Here is an 18695-nt window from a genome sequence, read left to right as displayed (position 1 = left end):
TAATATCTTTCTTTGATGCAGTCATGCAGTATATAAAACTATTAAATATGACCTGAATTAGAACACCAGTGCCATCAGTTCATACACACGAATACACAAATAACTACATGTATTATTTTGTGAAAACATCGGTGTCAGAGAAGGAAGGCAATAGCAATATACATGTACATGTACATTGTGAAGGATTTCAAACTCACCTTTAAGATTTACCTCTGTGATTGCTTGGAAGTGTAGATATTGTTGTGGGCCTAAAGCTATAGCAAAAACACACTAACAGAGTTCTCATGCCATGGAAATCCCTGGTAGAGGTCTCTCAACAGTGGCCCAACAGGCCTGGGTGGCTTGCCAACCCACTTGATACTTACTGTGCAGTAGAACTGATTAAAGCATTGAGATAAAGGTAATCTTCCTAAACTGTTCATGCTGGAACCATTCTTGTTAATCCAGATTAGTGTGGATTATGGTATGTAGTGAAGTCCAAGTACTTTGCTGGTTGCTACAAAACTCTGTATAGCATAGAAACATGCTTATATGTGGTTGTATTTAGTGAGGTATTGTTGTGTGCATGTAAGGACTGGGTGTTTTGGCTTAATTTTGGCATCATTATGCTGATATAACAAGGCCATTATTAATTATGTGTTCACTGGTCAAAACCCAACTGATCTTCTAAAGAAAGGACCCTACTCTAAACATTTTTTATTAGCATTTTGATAGAAGGTTTTTTTTTCTCACAGTGTTAATTTTTTAAAATTAGCTTCAATAAAAACAAGTTGTCGATCGACAGACTGGTTTTTTCTGATAGTCTGTTTCAGCTGTACCAAACATTTTTTAATGATGACATAGCGGCCTGCATTGCTAAATACTACATATAATAAAAACGTGTGTGAAATATATGTGACACTAAAATAAGTAAAATGAAAAATGTAAAAATCCAGTACAATCTTTCCTACATGATCTCTCCTATACCGTCAGAAATCTAGTTTTACGTGTATAAAATCAAGGTACATACTCTGAAATTGTAGCTGCTACATGATGGCAGTTTAATTTGAAGAAAGTTGCCAAAAATATCAATCTTGACAAAGTGTGCACATAGTTGTCTTTGTATTTCCGCCCAGTACAGTATTCAGCATAAGTCAGAGTAATATTGGAATTGTTGAACATGGAAAGTATCTAGAAGTAATAGGATTAATTAGATCTTCAAATCTTTTAGGTTTAAAGATCTTTTGGAGAGGCTATTCGTGAATTTTTAGGCAAAAGGCTAATTAAATAAAATTCATGACTCGTTCACGTACTACAGGGTCTTTACTGATTTTGAATGTTAACGCATGCACAGACAGTGCTTATATTTTACATACTTATTTTGGGATATTCTAAAATAATAGTAAGAAAACCAAAATTACTATTTCATCATTTTTAAAGTTGCTCAACCGCCTTATCTGCCAACAACAGAAAACCAGTTACTGCTGAGATCAGGTTGTGAAAAGAAAAACGTAGCAGTGGCATATAAGTCATGTATATCAGTGATTATCTTGGATTTATGCAAAAGCTTTTAACAGTTCAAACTCAAGAGATTTCACAGGAATTAAATATATTTAGTTGCTGAAACTCAATATGTCATGAATATGTCATGCGATCACTAAATATTGTTTAATTTTTGCAAAATTGAAAATGTTTCAATATTTTTAGATATTTTGACCAGACCATGATTTTTAATCTAGACACATCACCATGTTCTTTCTGCTGGTTTATGATAACGGTGTACATTTATACAAATGCAGCATGTGGAATTAAACTTCGATAACACTTCTTTAAACAATACAGGTCAGTCTTAATGAGGCCTGATTCTGTGTACAATGTATAAGCAAAAACTCCTGCCTGTGGTGATGTAAGTAGCAATCAATGGCTTTATTACTGCGTGGAGACCATAGCAAATACAGGCTCTAAGTTAATGTGGTTACATGAATGAAGGGAAGAGCAGGGGAAAATTCAAGTGACCTATAAATATTAATAGTTTCCTACCTTTTATCTGAAAACCCTAATAGATAAATAGTAGAATAATGGACAAATGTTGGGCGTGTGTGTGGTATGGCCTAAGCTGTCAATATGACCAATGACAACATGCGGTTACCATGGTGTAAAACATGTCCAGAATTTAACATTACGCGTGCATTGATTTTCTTTCTGCTTAGGCAATTATACCTTTTCATCCTATTGGTATTGAAATCGTTGGCTCATACGTGAGCATGAGACTCTGAACAAGTACTGTACATAGTGGTGGTCATTGCATAATTTCTCCAGCCTTTTCTTACATGTATTCTAAGACATGCGTAGGTAGAATTCATTTTTATTACTGCACCACACCCCTACCTGTAACCAAGTTAATGGGTAAGGATATACTGGAATCACCATGTTTGAAAAGCCTCTCCGATTTCTGAAAATTTGCATGCATCTGTGATTTTCCCCATGGTCTAAACTTGTGTATTCAGAATTTCTCTGTCATTTGTATCAATAGTGAGGAAGTAGAGGTCAGGAGATGTGGGTTTTTGTCAGTCCTGTATTACAAGGTTATCTCCCTTCTTTAGGCACACATACTTAACACAAATGATGCATTTTCATGTGTATTACATGTAGCTGAATCATGTTGATGGCAGTTCATAATGTACCAGTTTCATGGTGTGATGTACCTATAGCCCTGACTGATCAATGTTAAATTGCTTGTTATTTGCCTTACATGTTAAAAACGACCTTTGTCATATTCATTTACTGTTCTTTTGCCCAAATATTCCTTCAACTTTGATGCATGATACCATGAGAAGTAAATTTATCAGAATGACAAAATAAGGCAAAAGTAATGTATTTCAAATTTAAACATCATTATATATATGACGTGATATATGATTAGTTGTATGGCTAATCAAAATAAAATGACTACTTGAATTATCAGTAATGTATAATTTCATCCATCAATCAGTTATAATTTGAAAAAGGGATTGAAGAACAACTTGAATATTCAGGAAACTAAAATAGGATTCCACTGGTTTCCTGTGAGTTACTGAAATTTGTTTTGATTCTTACAAAATTTGACTAATTTTGGCCATGTACTTGGTGTTGGGGATATTCTGGACATCCATCCTATGGCATTATTCCCAATTTCATCTTATTGTAGGTCATGACAAGTTGCTGATTCAAACTGAGGACTAGCTGACATTCATCATGCCTACAGTTATTGCCCTGGACGTATCTCTCTCCATGAACCGACCAGTTCCAATGGCGGACTGTACTGAGGAATACCAGCGCCGTCATCTGGCTATACATGGTATCAACTCATTACTGGACTACATGAGCACTAACTACAAGCTGGAATTCACCTCAATGGTACGTATGTCAATTGTCTACAGTTAACTGAGCAAGTTAGTGACTGTCATTCATGTTTGAAAATTCATGCTTCGTGGTATTGTCGAAGGCTTGGTACCAAATACTTAGATTATAGATGTAGCTATACAAATTTCAAGTAAGAATGGACCACCTGTGCAATACTGATTTCATATCATGTATATCTTCTCCCAAGTATACTTCATCTGACCTTCTGTTTTTTCTTATTTTAGTGCCAACGTCACTGATTCATATGTTTCCACGCAAAATGTTCAATGCGCACCTCCTTATGGTCCCTATGTCATAATGTGGACTGCAGTGGGATTTTGTTACCTGCTACCTGGAGCGTTTTCCCTGAATACTTCAAAGAGTTTTCTTTTTTTTGTTATATCTTTCGCTTTGCAGGTAATCTTCTCCTACCTGTGGGAACAGCTTGTCAGTTTTACACGAGATTACGAGACAATAAAAACAGCCCTGGCTCATGTGGAAGGGTACAACAAAACGTGCTTGGAGACCACTCTGAGTGGGATTGCCTCTCTGATTTCAGATGAATGGGGCAGTACAACCAGCTCACAGGTAAGGCAGCCTTAAGCATCTGCTCTGAGTGCTTCATTCGACAAGATACTAGCCCCAGTGGTTCTAATAGAATAGTTTGAGTACACCTTGGATAATTTAGCCAAGCTGCTCAGTCGTGCATGAAAGATGACAGCATTTTCTCGCTCACAGGAGACTTACCATACCATGTAGTGTCTTTATATCCAAAACTATCCAGGGGCCGTTGCCGCAAGCTCTCACATCCAGGATGAAGTTTTGCCAGATACCCCTCAAATGATGCCCCAGTTCAAAATAGGGAACCAACATAGCCAAATCAGTACTTAAAACCCAGCATTTCATCCTGCTCAAGCAATTCAACATACACCCTTATTTTATTTAGTTACCGTGCTCAAGTATGTTTCACTTAAGTTATATGACAGTGGTAAGGCTCCCTGCCAGAGGAAACCAGAGTGCCCAGTGTAAAGTACCACCTACCTTTTTTCAGGTACCTGGTAAACCTCTTGAGCCAGAGGGTGGCCTGCGTGGCTCGGTTAGCGCGCTAGCGTAGCGTAATGACCCAGAAGTCTCTCACCAATGCGGTCGCTGTGAGTTCAAGTCCAGCTCATGCTGGCTTCCTCTCCAGCCATACCTGGGAAGGTCTGGCAGCAACCTGCGGATGGTTGTGGGTTTCCACCGGGCTCTGCCCCGTTTCCACCCACCATAATGCTGGCCGCCGTCAAATAAGTGAAATATTCTTGATAATAAATAAATAAATCATTAGGCAGAGGCCCGCTTCGGGAGCAGTACAAGAGTACTTGGCGTTCAGCATGAAGGGGATAGTGCAATAACTGGTTGACCCATATCAGTATAATGGCTCGGGTGGAGCGGCTTACTTGCCTTCGGTAAGTTGTCTCAGTGAAGCAGCAGTAGATAAAAGAGTGGTGGAAACCCATCCTGCGACAAGGAGGAACATTACATACAACCTAACCATTCCTTCATCGTCATATGACTGAAAAATTGTTGAGTATTAAACCCCAAGCACTCATTTACTCACTTAAGCCAGAGGCAAAACAGCCAGAGCTGGATTTGAACACACAAACCCACTGCCATTAGACAAGGGCTTGATAGATGCATCGAACCAGTGCATTATATTATACATACCACATTGTTAAATGTATATTTTGTTCTTCTATTTTATTTATATTTAAATCCTAACCTTTAGTCATAGTCAGGCTACATATCAATTATTTGTAAATATAACTTTTTTTTACAAAATAAAGAGTGTCACATTAAGCTATATATGAAACAAACTGTGAGAGATTTCCTCTAAATTTAATCATCACAAACGACTTGTTATTTATTTATACTTTATATTCACCTAAGCTCTCGGGCATGCCACCAGGGTTCGACTTCTTGTCTGTCTCTCTGTGGTTTTTTGTCAACTCTGCATGTTTCTTGACCACAAATTTTAGTCCAGTTTTGGGATCAGCGTAGACAACGAAAAAGTTGACTTGGTCATGGAGCGCATATTTTCTGCTCCATGTTGACAAAAATAAAATCTCACATCAAATTGAACCTTATTGAAGAGCCCATAGGAAGTTTTAGGCGACATGTGTAAAGAGCTCTACAACTTAAACCTGTCAGCCTTATTTATTGGAGAATGATGTTTGGCCTCACCCAATCCTACCTCCCTCAGCTCCACCATTGTGGCTGTGAAGTTACTCTCAATAAAAGTTGCATCTTTGATTATGTTGTATGGCTTGTTGAAAGGCAGTGCTTTAAGATAGTGATTCAGTCCATGACAGATTGCTACCAGTGAGAGTGACTTGTATTGTTCGTCGTCAGGTTTTTGTGCATCTATGTAGAAGTGAGAGAGTGCGTCATTTAGCAGTGTCTCATCAAAATTTTCAAAGTCTGCTGGCTGATTTTTTTCAAGGAGAAATGCGCGCAATATTTGGCTGCACTTCCTGTCGGCCATTAAGGTGTTTTGAGCTGTGATGTATATCTTCTTGATTTCAATATCATCAATAGGCAAATCGCTTCAGTGAGATGACATTGTGTTTGAACAAAGGGAGATAACTACTCAGCAGACACATTTGACGTTGTGTGCATGATTCGAGAATATAGCTGTATCCCACGGTCTAGGATAAGTGTGCATGTAACAAAAGTGTATCCTCTGATATACACGTGAGGTAAATGCATATGTAAGATAGGTATCATTTGATATACATGAGATAAATGCATGTTAAAGTCTGTTTAGTGTATCTTATATCACCTGATATACACATAAGATATGTTTATGTAAGATAAGTATCATCTGATATACCCATGAGATATTGATATTAATGCCTGTGTAGTGTATCTTGTATCATGTGATATACACATAAGATATGTGTATGTAAGATAAGTGTATCCACTGAATATACATGTGAGATAAGTGTGTATCTGATATCCTTGGATATACCTTGTACAGAACAGGCCTTGGCTGAGTAATTAAACTGCTTGCCTTACAATCTCTGTGACACACAAGTCCTTGAACTGGGAGCTGTAGATTACCCCAATCTCACTGTTTACTGTATTGCTGATAATCAGTAGTCAATGTTACTCATGTGGCCATTGTGCAATCTACTGAGTATAATTCACTGTTTACTGCACTGGTGATAATCAGCAGTCAGTGCTATCCGTGTGGCCGTTGTGCAATCTACTGTGTATAATTCACTGTTTACTGCACTGGTGATAATCAGCTGTCAGTGCTACTCGTGTGGCCGTTGTGCAATCTTCTGTGTATAATTCACTGTTTAGTGCACTGGTGATAATCAGCTGTCAGTGCTACTTGTGTGGCCGTTGTGCACTCTACTGTGTATAGTTCACTGTTTACTGCACTGGTGATAATCAGCAGTCAGTGCTACTTGTGTGGCCGTTGTGCACTCTACTGTATATAGTTCACTGTTTACTGCACAGGTGATAATCAGCTGTCAGTGCTACTCATGTGGCCGTTGTGCAATCTACTGTGTATAATTCACTGAGGACCACTCATCTTCCAACAATGTGTGCATATCGGTACATCACATGCAGGATAATTCATCAGTGAAAGTCATAGAAGTGAAAATTTATTGTGTGTGGCATTAAGCAACAATAATAAATTAATGAATCTCAACGTGGATTAACATACATGGACATATGGCCTTTAAAGGAACATACCAGGTACTGTCAAAAGAAATTCATAAATTTTTGAGTTGGTTCAGCTAAATATAAGAACAAGTTGCATTTGTCGCCTGACAAAACCTCCATTTCCCAAAAATGTCTTTAAAAAAATTATAAGAGGAAATCCATCACTGTTCTGAAGTGTTTGCCAGACAAGATAACATGCAAATAAGGCAGCACAAAGATTCTCACATTGCAACATTTGCTTGTGAATTGCACATGTAAACAATGCTTTAGGATGAAAGTGAATAATAAGTCCAGTAAACCAAATACAATCGTCCTTTCTATGGAAAAATTATAAAGTATTCGTAACTCCCAAAGATCTGAACGGCAGAACTGAAGCTACATGTGCATGGTGCTGTCCATAATTATAACTCAATACTGTGCCTGACATTTCAGGTTTGCTGAACATCTTCCGTTGTCTTGACAACAAGGAGCGGTATCTGACTAAAAGAAGTCAGGCTTTCTAAATACAGCGACTTTAGTGAGTTTTTGGTCAAAGGGAAACCCCGGATAAAACTGAACATTTGATTGTTCACTCAAAGTCACATACTTGTCTGTAGATATTTGGAAGTCTCAACTTTATGTAGATCACGTTGAAAATAACACTACAATTTTTTTGACATCAGAAGGATGTCCCTTTAAACAAAGCAATTTGTGTTAAGATGAGCACCATTTTTTAGCTTTTGTGAAAGGATGGAATTTGAAGGTAAATAAAATTGTTTGCTGTTGTTCAATTTTCATGAAATGCTTTGGTGATTTGGTGATTTCAGGTTATTCTGGTCACCGACGGTAATGCGGGAACAGGACCTGGGTCACTTCGTCATTCTCTAAACAGCCTGGCGAATAAGGAATCCAGGGGCCCTGAAGAGAAATTCCCTCTACCCTTTGCCTTTCCCTGTAAACTTCATGTCGTGTGTATCTCCAATCCTGGAGATGGAGAGCTAAACTCCTCCCTGCCACTCTACCAGCAGCTGATTGATATGAATGGGCGTGGCGGGGAGGTTTTTGTTCCCGAGGGTCAGCTAAGCCTCAGATCTGTCCAGCAGGTCTTTTTAAGGCTGGGAGAAACCTATTACACACCGTACTACGGCTTACTGCGTTGCGGAAACCTTAAGTGTCAAGTCAACTTGTTCCCTCCCCCAGAAACCTACGTAGGGTAGGTTTGATGTCTGTGTGTGTTGCTAAATCATGTTCCTACATTTTAGGATTGGCGCTTGAGACAAATAATAGCATTTCATGTTGTAAGATTTTGTAGGCACCATATTATATAGTTTATTAGTTATCAGCTTTTTTGAAAAGCCTGCTACATAATCAATGTCTGTTTTATTCTTGTAAAATAATGTTACATTTCCCCATTAAAATGAGATTGTTTTTTGTAATGGAGTCATCCCAGTGTCATGATATAAGTTAAATGTTCTTCAAAGGCTTGGGTGTTAAACCTCAAGCACTCATTCACTTACTCACTCAAAGGCTTGGGTGTTAAACCCCAAGCACTCATTCACTTACTCACTCAAAGGCTTGGGTGTTAAACCCCAAGCACTCTTTCACTTACTCACTCAAAGGCGTGGGTGTATTGTTCTGGAGAACAATAAAACAAAAAAGACAAACAGTTATAGCAATTTCAGGTAGGTTTTTCACATGATATGGTTTCTAATATTAAATTCTTGCAATGAGCATGTCTGCTCAAAAGGTTTCATTGTGTTGATAAAACCTGTAAATAATTTCCAAGTAAGTTTTTGGATTTCTGTTTTATGTTTTGTAGAGAAACAGAGTTTACAAAAATTCAGCAGACTGTATCAGATGAGTTAAGTATCATAGGATTCCTGGACATAGCAGACATTGCCAGTCCACAAATTGTCTCTCGCCATCTGGTGGTACCATCCTCCTCACAGCGCAAAGAAAAATCTGCTGAGGGTGAGACTCTTTACAGCAGGAGAGCCATGAAATCTATCTCGGCTTAAAGTGATACAGAATCAACGCTCACTGGCTCATAGTGGAGAGAGTGGAGTATTTCCTGGGTGAAGTCTCGCAGCCTTGATCATACTTGATTAAATTTACCATACCTAAAATTAAGCTTGACCACGGCACAGCCTGGACTTGCCTACCTCTCACACAGCCAATCAGAAGCCATTCTGTATTCCTTTAAGCAGGTGTTTGGTAGTCACAAAGTCTTGCTATACTAAAATATGAGATTTGTGTGTTATTGTGAAACATATAGAATTACCATCTTTCTTTATTATGTGAGATACTCGGAATCTTGCACGGGTTGTTGGGCATTGGTGACGAGTGATCAGCATCACACTTGGGACAGTTTAGCTGTCTGTCGTTCGATCATTCAGTGAAGACAACTGTGTTGTCTTCCATTGATCTGTTGTGTCATATCTGTACGTCCCCTTTGCGGTAGTTTGTTGGTAGCTTATTGTTAAGCCATAATGTTCTTCACTAGTTTTCTTTCTATTTCAAGTTGCTGAAGTGCTGCTCACCCTGTAGCCATTTCTCTCTAGACCAACAAGGTCATATGTTTCAATCAGACCGTGATTAGTTCACCTCTAGGCTCTACCATGTTTCCAATGATGCAAGAAACTATATCTTACACGTATGATAATGTAGACTGTTGCTTTGAACCAGATCGGCCATAGGCTGTTTTCATTTACCAGGATGTAAGGGAGAGCAGTCGTCTGGCCAGAGTAATTGTCTCCCTTTCACGTGAAAACTTTGTGATGCTGAGAATTCATGTAAAGATCACAGTGTCAATGTATTAATCAAAACTATTAACAATACCTTTCACAGAAAATGGAAATGCAGGGGAAAGCAAAGATACAGATGAGGAACTGAACACCTCCAGCTCCCGGCCTGAGGATGGAAAGACACCGTCCTTTACAGTCTTGCTACACGGCAGCCTTAAGGTGGAGGGTATGGTGGCTTTAACCAAACTAAGGTATGTCTGTGTGTTTGGATAGCAAGTCTGCTCTTTCCTGAAAATTCAGTCTGTAACCTTTATATCAAAATTGGTTCACGCATTTACCATACAGATGTATACTCATACATAGAGGGTTTTGTTTTTAACACACTCAAGAGGTGTTGGTTCTGTTTCCCCAACTTTGGCGGCAGCAAGTAGCTGCAGGAAGTTTGTTTGAAGTCATTGGCCATCCACATGTCACATATACCACATACCACATCACATCAACATCACTGGTTGGTGTACTCTTAGATGAACTTTGTTGAAGATCATTTGTCTTAAATCAATATGGCATATGCAATGGGCTGGTCATGTGGGAAAGTTCTTCACTTACTTGCCAAAAGCGCGTGGTTTACTTCAGTAAGTCTGGTGTTCTCTACCCATGAAACTAACTACTGTTGAAAAACAGCTACTCATCTGCTAAGCCAGCTCAATGTGTATGTGCTATTAGTGGAAGGCAAATGATCTCTGGCAAACCTCATATAATGCAAGTAAAGTGGACCTGGAATGAAACAACGTCGACTGAAACATATGCAATTCCACTACAAAGACCCATGGACCAGTATGAAATTTAGCTACCTGGTATGCTTTGTTCGTGTTCATGTTACAAGATGGAACATACTGCTTGTGTTTTCAGTGAGAACTGGTTTGGAATACTTTACTCTTGGGCAGACAGCAAGAAAAAGTCTAACTTAATGCTTTCCTTGTTAGAGCCAGGCAAGTACTTAAGTGTTTTCCTTGTAATTGTGTAATTATTAGCATTATCTTTATAATAATTGTCTGCATAAAATTCTAGTGAAAAAAGTGCTATAAATGTCGAAAAGGTTGAAGATTTACTGCATGCCTTCCCCTCTAGTCACATTCATATTACCAATATATATTGAGTGTATCACATGTGCCGGTGGTGGAGGTACGGGGAGGGATATGTTTTCTGCTCACACAGCATCTAGTTTATTCGGTACTATCATAGATTAACAGTTAGTTGAATCTCTTTTGATTAGGCTTGATGGCCATGATAGCATCTTCAGATGTACTTTTTCTCTTACCCAGGGGCTGAGGCCTTAAGTTGGTTAGGTAACATGAACCATCTTGGCCCCTCGTCAGACTTTAGTGTCCCACCCTACGGGGAAGATGATGTTGTGCGTAGTCCGTTTCCTGTTCGACCCCAGGATAAGAGGAGCTATGCGCAAAGCTGTGTTGTTTGGATAAAACCTTCAGGATTACAGGTACATATGACTGATTCAGGAGACTCTGTTTGTCCTTCAAATCTTAAAAGAGGCCTATGGCCTTAGCATGCCAGCAGAGCACACTGACCCAGGAGCCTCTCACCAATGGTGTCACTGTAAGTTCAAATCCAGCTCTTGCTGTCTTCCTCTCTGGCCGTACATAGGTCTGACAGCAACCTGTGGTTGGTCATGCTTTTCCCTTGGGCTTTGCCTAGTTTCCTACCACCTTGATGCTGGCCACCATCGTGTAAGTTAAATATTCTTTAGTGCGGTGCAAAACACCAATCAAATAAATAAATCAAATCATAGAATAGGCACCAAATGGCCTCCTACACTTGCATCTGCCCCACTCTGACCCTGTGCTCTGTTCCAAAGCCTTTCGGCTCATACTGGCTTCCTCTTCAGTGGTACATAGGAAGGTCTGCCGGTGACTAGTGGATAGTTGTGGGTTTTCACAGGGCTCATTTTCCTCCCAACATAATGCTGGCTGTCATCATATAAATGAAATGTTCATCAGTAGTGCCTAAAATACCCGTTGAGTAAATCAATATTCCAAATTGTATCAAGAGAATGGTTTGATGTATTTGCTGTACAGCATGAACAAGTGAATTACGAAATTGTCAAATCTATTTTGTCTCAGTTATCTGGAATCACTTGTAAGGAATATGTGGATTTAGTGTAAAATTTGGAGAATTTTTATTGCACTACATTGTTATTTATATGTATATTACAGGCAGATCTACAGAAGGTTCTTCGCCATGCAAGGAAGCTACCAGACAAGCAACAACAGTTTTATAAGGTACTGTGTAGTGACAAGAAAACACCTGTGATCTGAATTTTAAATATGATGAATTTGCTGGTGAGTATGAAAGTCTCTATCGAGTTTTTGACAGGCTATCATATACGAGACAGATTATCAGCAAGAACTGGGTTTAAAAGTTTCATCCTTGTAACAGTCTTAAGTGAGCTCAAATGGAATATGTACCACTCACTAGCACTGAGGTAAAGTCTTAGTAGTTTCACGTGTAATGGAAGATAAAGAGAGAGGCATATAAGGGAAAATAACACTTGCAGAATTATTTGGCACAGCTTCTGCAATTTCCATGTATCAGCTGACGTGACAGTATTATCATTAATAGGGATTATACTTTCTGAATATAGCACAGATTCTAGAGCTGAAAATTGGCTGAGACCACTGTGGGTTTTGAACCGGCGTCCTCAGAGTTAGGCACCAAATCACCAGCAATACATGTAAAATATTCAGTAAGTGTAATCCCTATTAATGATAATACTTTTACTTAATCCACTTTCCAAAATGATGTCTAAACCTGCCAGCTGACATGGTATGAAGATGTCCCTTGACAGGACACTGGAGGACTGGGTATTCATAGTGTCGGATAGGTACAGGTATTACCATAGTGGTATACATGTATATCTAATTTGATTGTTAGATTAAGTGGATAGATTGCATCAGCAGCTAGCCCATTATCCTTCAGGAACAGTCAAGGATGTCTTCATTACCTGGAACTTTATCATTTGAAGACTGAGGGCTGATTTCAGCAGCTTGCCCATTGTCCTGTGAACACTGAGGGCTGACTTCAGCAGCTTGCCCATTGTCCTATGAACACTGAGGACTGACTTCAGCAGCTTGCCCATTGTCCTGTGAACACCGAGGACTGACTTCAGCAGCTTGCCCATTGTCCTGTGAACACTGAGGGCTGACTTCAGCAGCTTGCCCATTGTCCTGTGAACACTGAGGGCTGACTTCAGCAGCTTGCCCATTGTCCTGTGAACACCGAGGACTGACTTCAGCAGCTTGCCCATTGTCCTGTGAACACCGAGGACTGACTTCAGCAGCTGGCCTATTGTCCTGTGAACACCGAGGACTGACTTCAGCAGCTTGCCCATTGTCCTGTGAACACCGAGGACTGACTTGATCAGCTTGCCCATTGTCCTGTGAACACCGAGGACTGACTTCAGCAGCTTGCCCATTAAGCTGTGAACACTGAGGACTGACTTCAGCAGTTTGCCCATTACCCGGTGAACATTGAGGGCTGACTTGAGCAGCTTGCCCATTATCCTGTAAACATTGAGGGCCGATTTCTGCAGCTTGCCCATTACCCAGAGAACATTGAGGGCTGACTTGAGCAGCTTGCCCATTATCCTGTGAACACCAAAGACTGACATCAGCAAGCCTGCCCATTACCCGGTGAACATTGAGGGCTGACTTGAGCAGCTTGCCCATTATCCTGTGAACATTGAGGGCTGACTTTAGCAGCTTGCCCATTATCCTGTGAACATTGAGGGCTGACTTCAGCGGCCTGCCCATTATTCTATGAACACCGTGGGCTGACTTCAGTAGCTTGCCCATTATCCTGTGAACATTTAGGGCTGACTTTAGCAGCTTGCCCATTATCCTGTGAACATTGAGGGCTGACCTCAGCAGCCTGCCCATTATTCTATGAATTCCGAGGGCTGACTTTAGCGGCGTGCCCATTATCCTGTGAACATTCAGGGCCGACTTCAGCGGCTTGCCCATTATCCTATAAACACCGGGGCTAACTTCAGGAGCTTGCCCATTATCCTGTGAACACCAAAGACTGACATCAGCAAGCCTGCCCATTACCCGGTGAACACTGAAGGCTGACTTGAGCAGCTTGCCCATTATCCTGTGAACATTGAGGGCCGATTTCAGCGGCTTGCCCACTATTCTATGAACACCGTGGGCTGACTTCAGTAGCTTGTCCATTATCCTGTGAACATTTTGGGCTGACTTTAGCAGCTTGCCCATTATCCTGTGAACATTGAGGGCTGACTTCAGTGGCCTGCCCATTATTCTATGAACGCCGAGTGCTGACTTTAGCGGCTTGCCCATTTTGCTGTGAACATTGAGGGCTGACTTCAGTGGCCTGCCCATTATTCTATGAACGCCGAGTGCTGACTTTAGCAGCTTGCCCATTATCCTGTGAACATTGAGGGCTGACTTCAGTGGCCTGCCCATTATTCTATGAACGCCGAGTGCTGACTTTAGCGGCTTGCCCATTTTGCTGTGAACATTCAGGGCTGACTTCAGCAGCTTGCCCATTATCCTATGAACACCGAGAGCTGACTTCAGGAACTTGCCCATTATCCTGTGAACATTGAGGGCTAAATGGAAACGGGAGGAGAGATATCTTTACACGCAATTTATCACATGTACCTTATAGATATATTAAATATGCATGTCAGCAAGACAGTAATTAAAAGTGAAATGTCAAGAAGTGTGGAAGTGAGGAAGAACATTTTACTTTTTTGTTACAGGAATTAAACAGGATAAGAAGAGCAGCCCTGTCCTTTGGATTCGTGGAGTTACTTGATGCCATGGCAAATATGCTGGACAGAGAGTGCACAATATTACCCCATACCACCCATCCAGATGCCGCTCTGCAGCTTACCCATGTAGCTAACATTCTGCGAAGTGATATGGCACGGGACATTGCCCAACCCATCATGCCTCTAAGGACTAACTTCTCAGCTGATGATCAGTAATGAGAATCTAATATTCTGTGGCATGATAAGCCATGACATTGTCTGAACCCGTATGCCTGTGAAGACTAATTCTCAATTGAGGGTCAGTAATGAGAATATACCATTATGATAGTGATATGGCATGTGACATTGTCTAAATCTGTATGCCTGTGAAGAGTAACTTCTCATATGATGGACAGTAATGAGAATCCAGCATTATACTGAGCGATATGGGATGTGACATTGTCTAAATATGTATGCCTGTGAAGAGTAACTTCTCATATGATGGACAGTAATGAGAATCTGGCATTCTGCAAAGGCTGGGGAATTGCACAAAGCATTATGTCGCTGAGTGTCTGACCTTACCAGTTAAGGGAGCTTGTTGTCCAAATATGGTAAATATGCCAAGGCACTGTGCAGAGCAAGAGATTGATATGTGAAGGAAACGCTTGATACTCTGGACTTGTCACTTCTGTGACATGATGAACCTTGGAAATTGAGGTAAAAAGCCAGTTCACCTCAGATACAGGTACATGAGTTTACAAGGCCAATGTGGGACCATTGTGGTAGAAATCATACACACATAATTTTAACGGGATAATGTGTTATGTTGAATGAAAGTATGACATCTTGTCATTATTTCGTCACTGTTGGGTCAGAATGAAGATATTAAGAGTTTCCTGGAAATTCCTGGTGCACATATGGTAATGATAAGGCTCTGTACTGTCTTACATGCACATCTTGCTAAAATATGTAGTGTATGTATCAAACATGCGTCAAGAATGCAATAAAATGTTAAGGAGCTACTATGGACAATTTACCGATAAACATCCCCACAGGTGATACACTAAACTACAGATATTACACACCATATTAATGAAAGACGTGACAATCGACTCAGATCAGAAAATCGGGAGACTGGATATCATGTCTGTTGTTTTCAACGTGATACGTGATACTTAAGTTGAGATTGCATTTTGGTGGCATGGTCTTACCCTGCCACAAGATGACACAGTATAAAGTCTCAAAAGAGACAAAACAAAGGAAACCATCTCAAATTTCTACATTGTTGTATTCCAACTTTGGTTCTCATCAGGAATACGGATACACGTAAAAAGTGCATTTCTAGAAGAAAATGGAGGTAATAAATTAGCAGTTTGGTGCTGAAACTTATTGGGGAATATGTTTCTACCTTCCAAAACACATTTCTCGGACCAAGACACCTCTCAGAATTGGGCAAAAAGAATGTGTAATTTATCTAATAGATATGTTATGGTTTTTTAACTTCTTTTGTTTTATGTAGTTACTCAGTTTGGCACAATGCTGCAAGCCCCGATTTAGAATAGACAACTATTTATTTGATTGGTGATTTATGCCATACTCAAGAATATTTGACTTATGCGATGGCGGCAAGAATTATGGTGAGGGAAAACTGACTTCCATCCAAAGGCTCATAGCTATTTAAACATTAACAAACACATAAGCAATACCATGTGGCAATGGTAATAATTTATTCTTATAAGTACAATTTTTTTCCACAAAACCGTGGAAGTATCAACACATACTTCAGATGTAGAAAATAAGTTAATGCTTTCATCATGTAGTACACATATCTTTCTCATATTATTGACATCTGACTACTACTTTGCAAAGATAAGTGCAAAAGTTACCACGTGGTGAATTGATTTGTAACAATATTCAAGTCATGTTTACATGGTTTTTTTTTTTTTTTTTGATTGGTGTTTTACGCCGTACTCAAGAATATTTCACTTATATGACGGCGGCCAGCATTATGGTGGGTGGAAACCGGGAAGAACCCGGGGGAAACCCACGACCATCCGCAGGTAGCTGACAGACCTTCCCACATACGGCCGAAGAGAAAGCCAGCATGAGCTGGACTTGAACTCACAGCGACCGCATTGGTGAGAGACTCCTGGGTCATTACACTGCGCTAGCGTGCTAACCAACTGAGCCACGGAGGCCCCATGTTTACATGTGACCAGATTTTCTATAAATACAGCTGTTATAGTTGATTATTCATCAGCGCTCAACTCTGACCAGCATGCAGTTGGTGCTGCCAGCGTTGGACAATATATGTGCAAAATATATTCAGTGGGTGATCTGGCAGAGAACTACATTGTATATCACACTGTATGTGAGTGAACATCAAAGCTGCACATTATATATATATATATATATATATTACAACCATTTAATTGTCACTTAACTACTAACAACATTTTTTGCTAAGAATAACAGATAATTACCATAAGTGCATCATGATAAAACAAGTAATGTGTACTGTTTAATAGTCAACATTTATAAGTTAACATCAAAATGCACATTGCTCATGCTGGGAGTTGAAAAATTGAAGTGTGAGAACACCAGAAGGTGTGCATTAAGCAAGGTAAACTTCAAGGCACAGAAAAATTGAAGACCATGCAATATAGTCCCTGGAATGTAAACTTTGATAAAACAAACCTCTCCATAACTGGTGCAGCCATAACAAGCTACATTACACCAAAACTTGCTCAAATAAATTGAACAAGAACAAATAATTAGCACATGTACATCACAAAGTCGGCACCAACTCTCAACTGCATAAAACCAGATTTACTCCTGTTCAGCACTGATATGACTTGACTTTTTAAAGTATAAAAATAATCTTTCATGTGTACACAGTTTGAGGCAGTGTGGAAAACCACTCCAGTGGGTCATGAGCTATGGGTGTGGCTGGAATGGTACGATGTGTAACGGTGTAAGAAATGTTTGTCCAGAACTGCTGGTTAATGTAACCAGTTTTCATTCATGATTTCAAGAGATGATGTTGATGACAGGCTTATCAGAAACCACAGCCAGATAATGTAATGGATAAACCATTTACTGGGACATTCTCACAGAATGAACATTATTTCGTGAACATGGAGGTGACCATGTCATGACTGTGATAGGGGTGATGATTGGGGCAGCTGACAACCACGCTGTCATCCTATAGGCTGAGGAATCTGGTCAAAGTTTTCACAGTCTGCCAGAAGTCGGGCCAGGCTGTTCATAAGGTCCAGCTCATCTCCGATCACTTTTAGGCACTCTCCACATCGTGTGCACTCCATGCCGTCACCCATGTGGCGTAGAATCTGACCACACAGGATCTGTCTCGCATCGGCCTGGGCAACCCGCTCTTCTTGCCCAGACCCCTCTTTAAAAGAGGGCACATGTACTACCTTCTCCCCCACCATGTCACTGGGTGTGAGAAGGATGTGGTGAAACAAAAATGCAGAATAGTCTGTTGATCTTCAGAATCACTAAAAAAGAAATACAACAGAAAGTTAAATTGTGCAACTGCTGGAACAATTTTGTAGCTATCTCTTACATGCTAATGTTTAGACTTGAGGGTTGACGACATCATAACCGGCCCTCCTTTTGAGGTTCACACCCAGTTTTTCTAGATTTAGAAAAATGAAGAGATCAAGCTCTACAATTTGACCAAACCATCGAAAATATTTAGGACCTGCTATTGCTCATATAAGCTGCTAAAGCCGCAATCAGCAGACATTATACAGCACAATCAATCCTAACTTCACATGATATGAAGATATGGACTGGGTTGAGATCATATTGAGTAATCATCCTAGTGTCATTGTGAATTGTGCTTATTCTGCTGTCTCACAGTTACCAGTGGATGAAAGTTCAAATAATGAGATAAAATTGCTCAACGCCCAGAGCATGCATTAAATTTCTTCTTTGCACGGGCATCCTTGTGATGAAAATTAATAAGGAAGCTATTACACAGGCTATTGGATGGTGGATTTTTGTTTTCTTCTCATTTTCACACCTTTCTGAATTAAATCACACTTGAACAGGTGACAATTTAGCGTCTTCTCTAAACTGTC

At 40.0% G+C, this 18695-nt stretch overlaps 1 protein-coding gene across 5 annotated transcripts in view; it reads left to right on the top strand.

The window, feature by feature from the left end:
• Window positions 1-16982, top strand: part of LOC135472270 (integrator complex subunit 14-like) — a 21574-nt gene extending 4592 nt beyond the window's left edge. For all 5 annotated transcript variants that reach the window (XM_064751693.1, XM_064751698.1, XM_064751696.1 and 2 more), the window contains 9 exons: window positions 3167-3375; window positions 3778-3948; window positions 7884-8269; window positions 8876-9027; window positions 9904-10051; window positions 10710-10789; window positions 11123-11298; window positions 12032-12097; window positions 14599-16982. In XM_064751693.1, the coding sequence (XP_064607763.1) occupies window positions 3214-3375; window positions 3778-3948; window positions 7884-8269; window positions 8876-9027; window positions 9904-10051; window positions 10710-10789; window positions 11123-11298; window positions 12032-12097; window positions 14599-14826 (1569 nt within the window). In that variant the 5' untranslated portion in view covers window positions 3167-3213 and the 3' untranslated portion in view covers window positions 14827-16982. The remainder of the gene's footprint in view (window positions 1-3166; window positions 3376-3777; window positions 3949-7883; window positions 8270-8875; window positions 9028-9903; window positions 10052-10709; window positions 10790-11122; window positions 11299-12031; window positions 12098-14598) is intronic.
• The last annotated feature ends 1713 nt before the right edge of the window (window positions 16983-18695 follow it).

The sequence above is a fragment of the Liolophura sinensis genome, chromosome 8 (assembly GCF_032854445.1).
Source record: "Liolophura sinensis isolate JHLJ2023 chromosome 8, CUHK_Ljap_v2, whole genome shotgun sequence".
In the NCBI taxonomy this organism is placed as follows: domain Eukaryota; kingdom Metazoa; phylum Mollusca; class Polyplacophora; order Chitonida; family Chitonidae; genus Liolophura; species Liolophura sinensis.
Note: the sequence above shows the minus strand (reverse complement) of the source record. Positions and strands in the feature narration are given on the sequence as shown.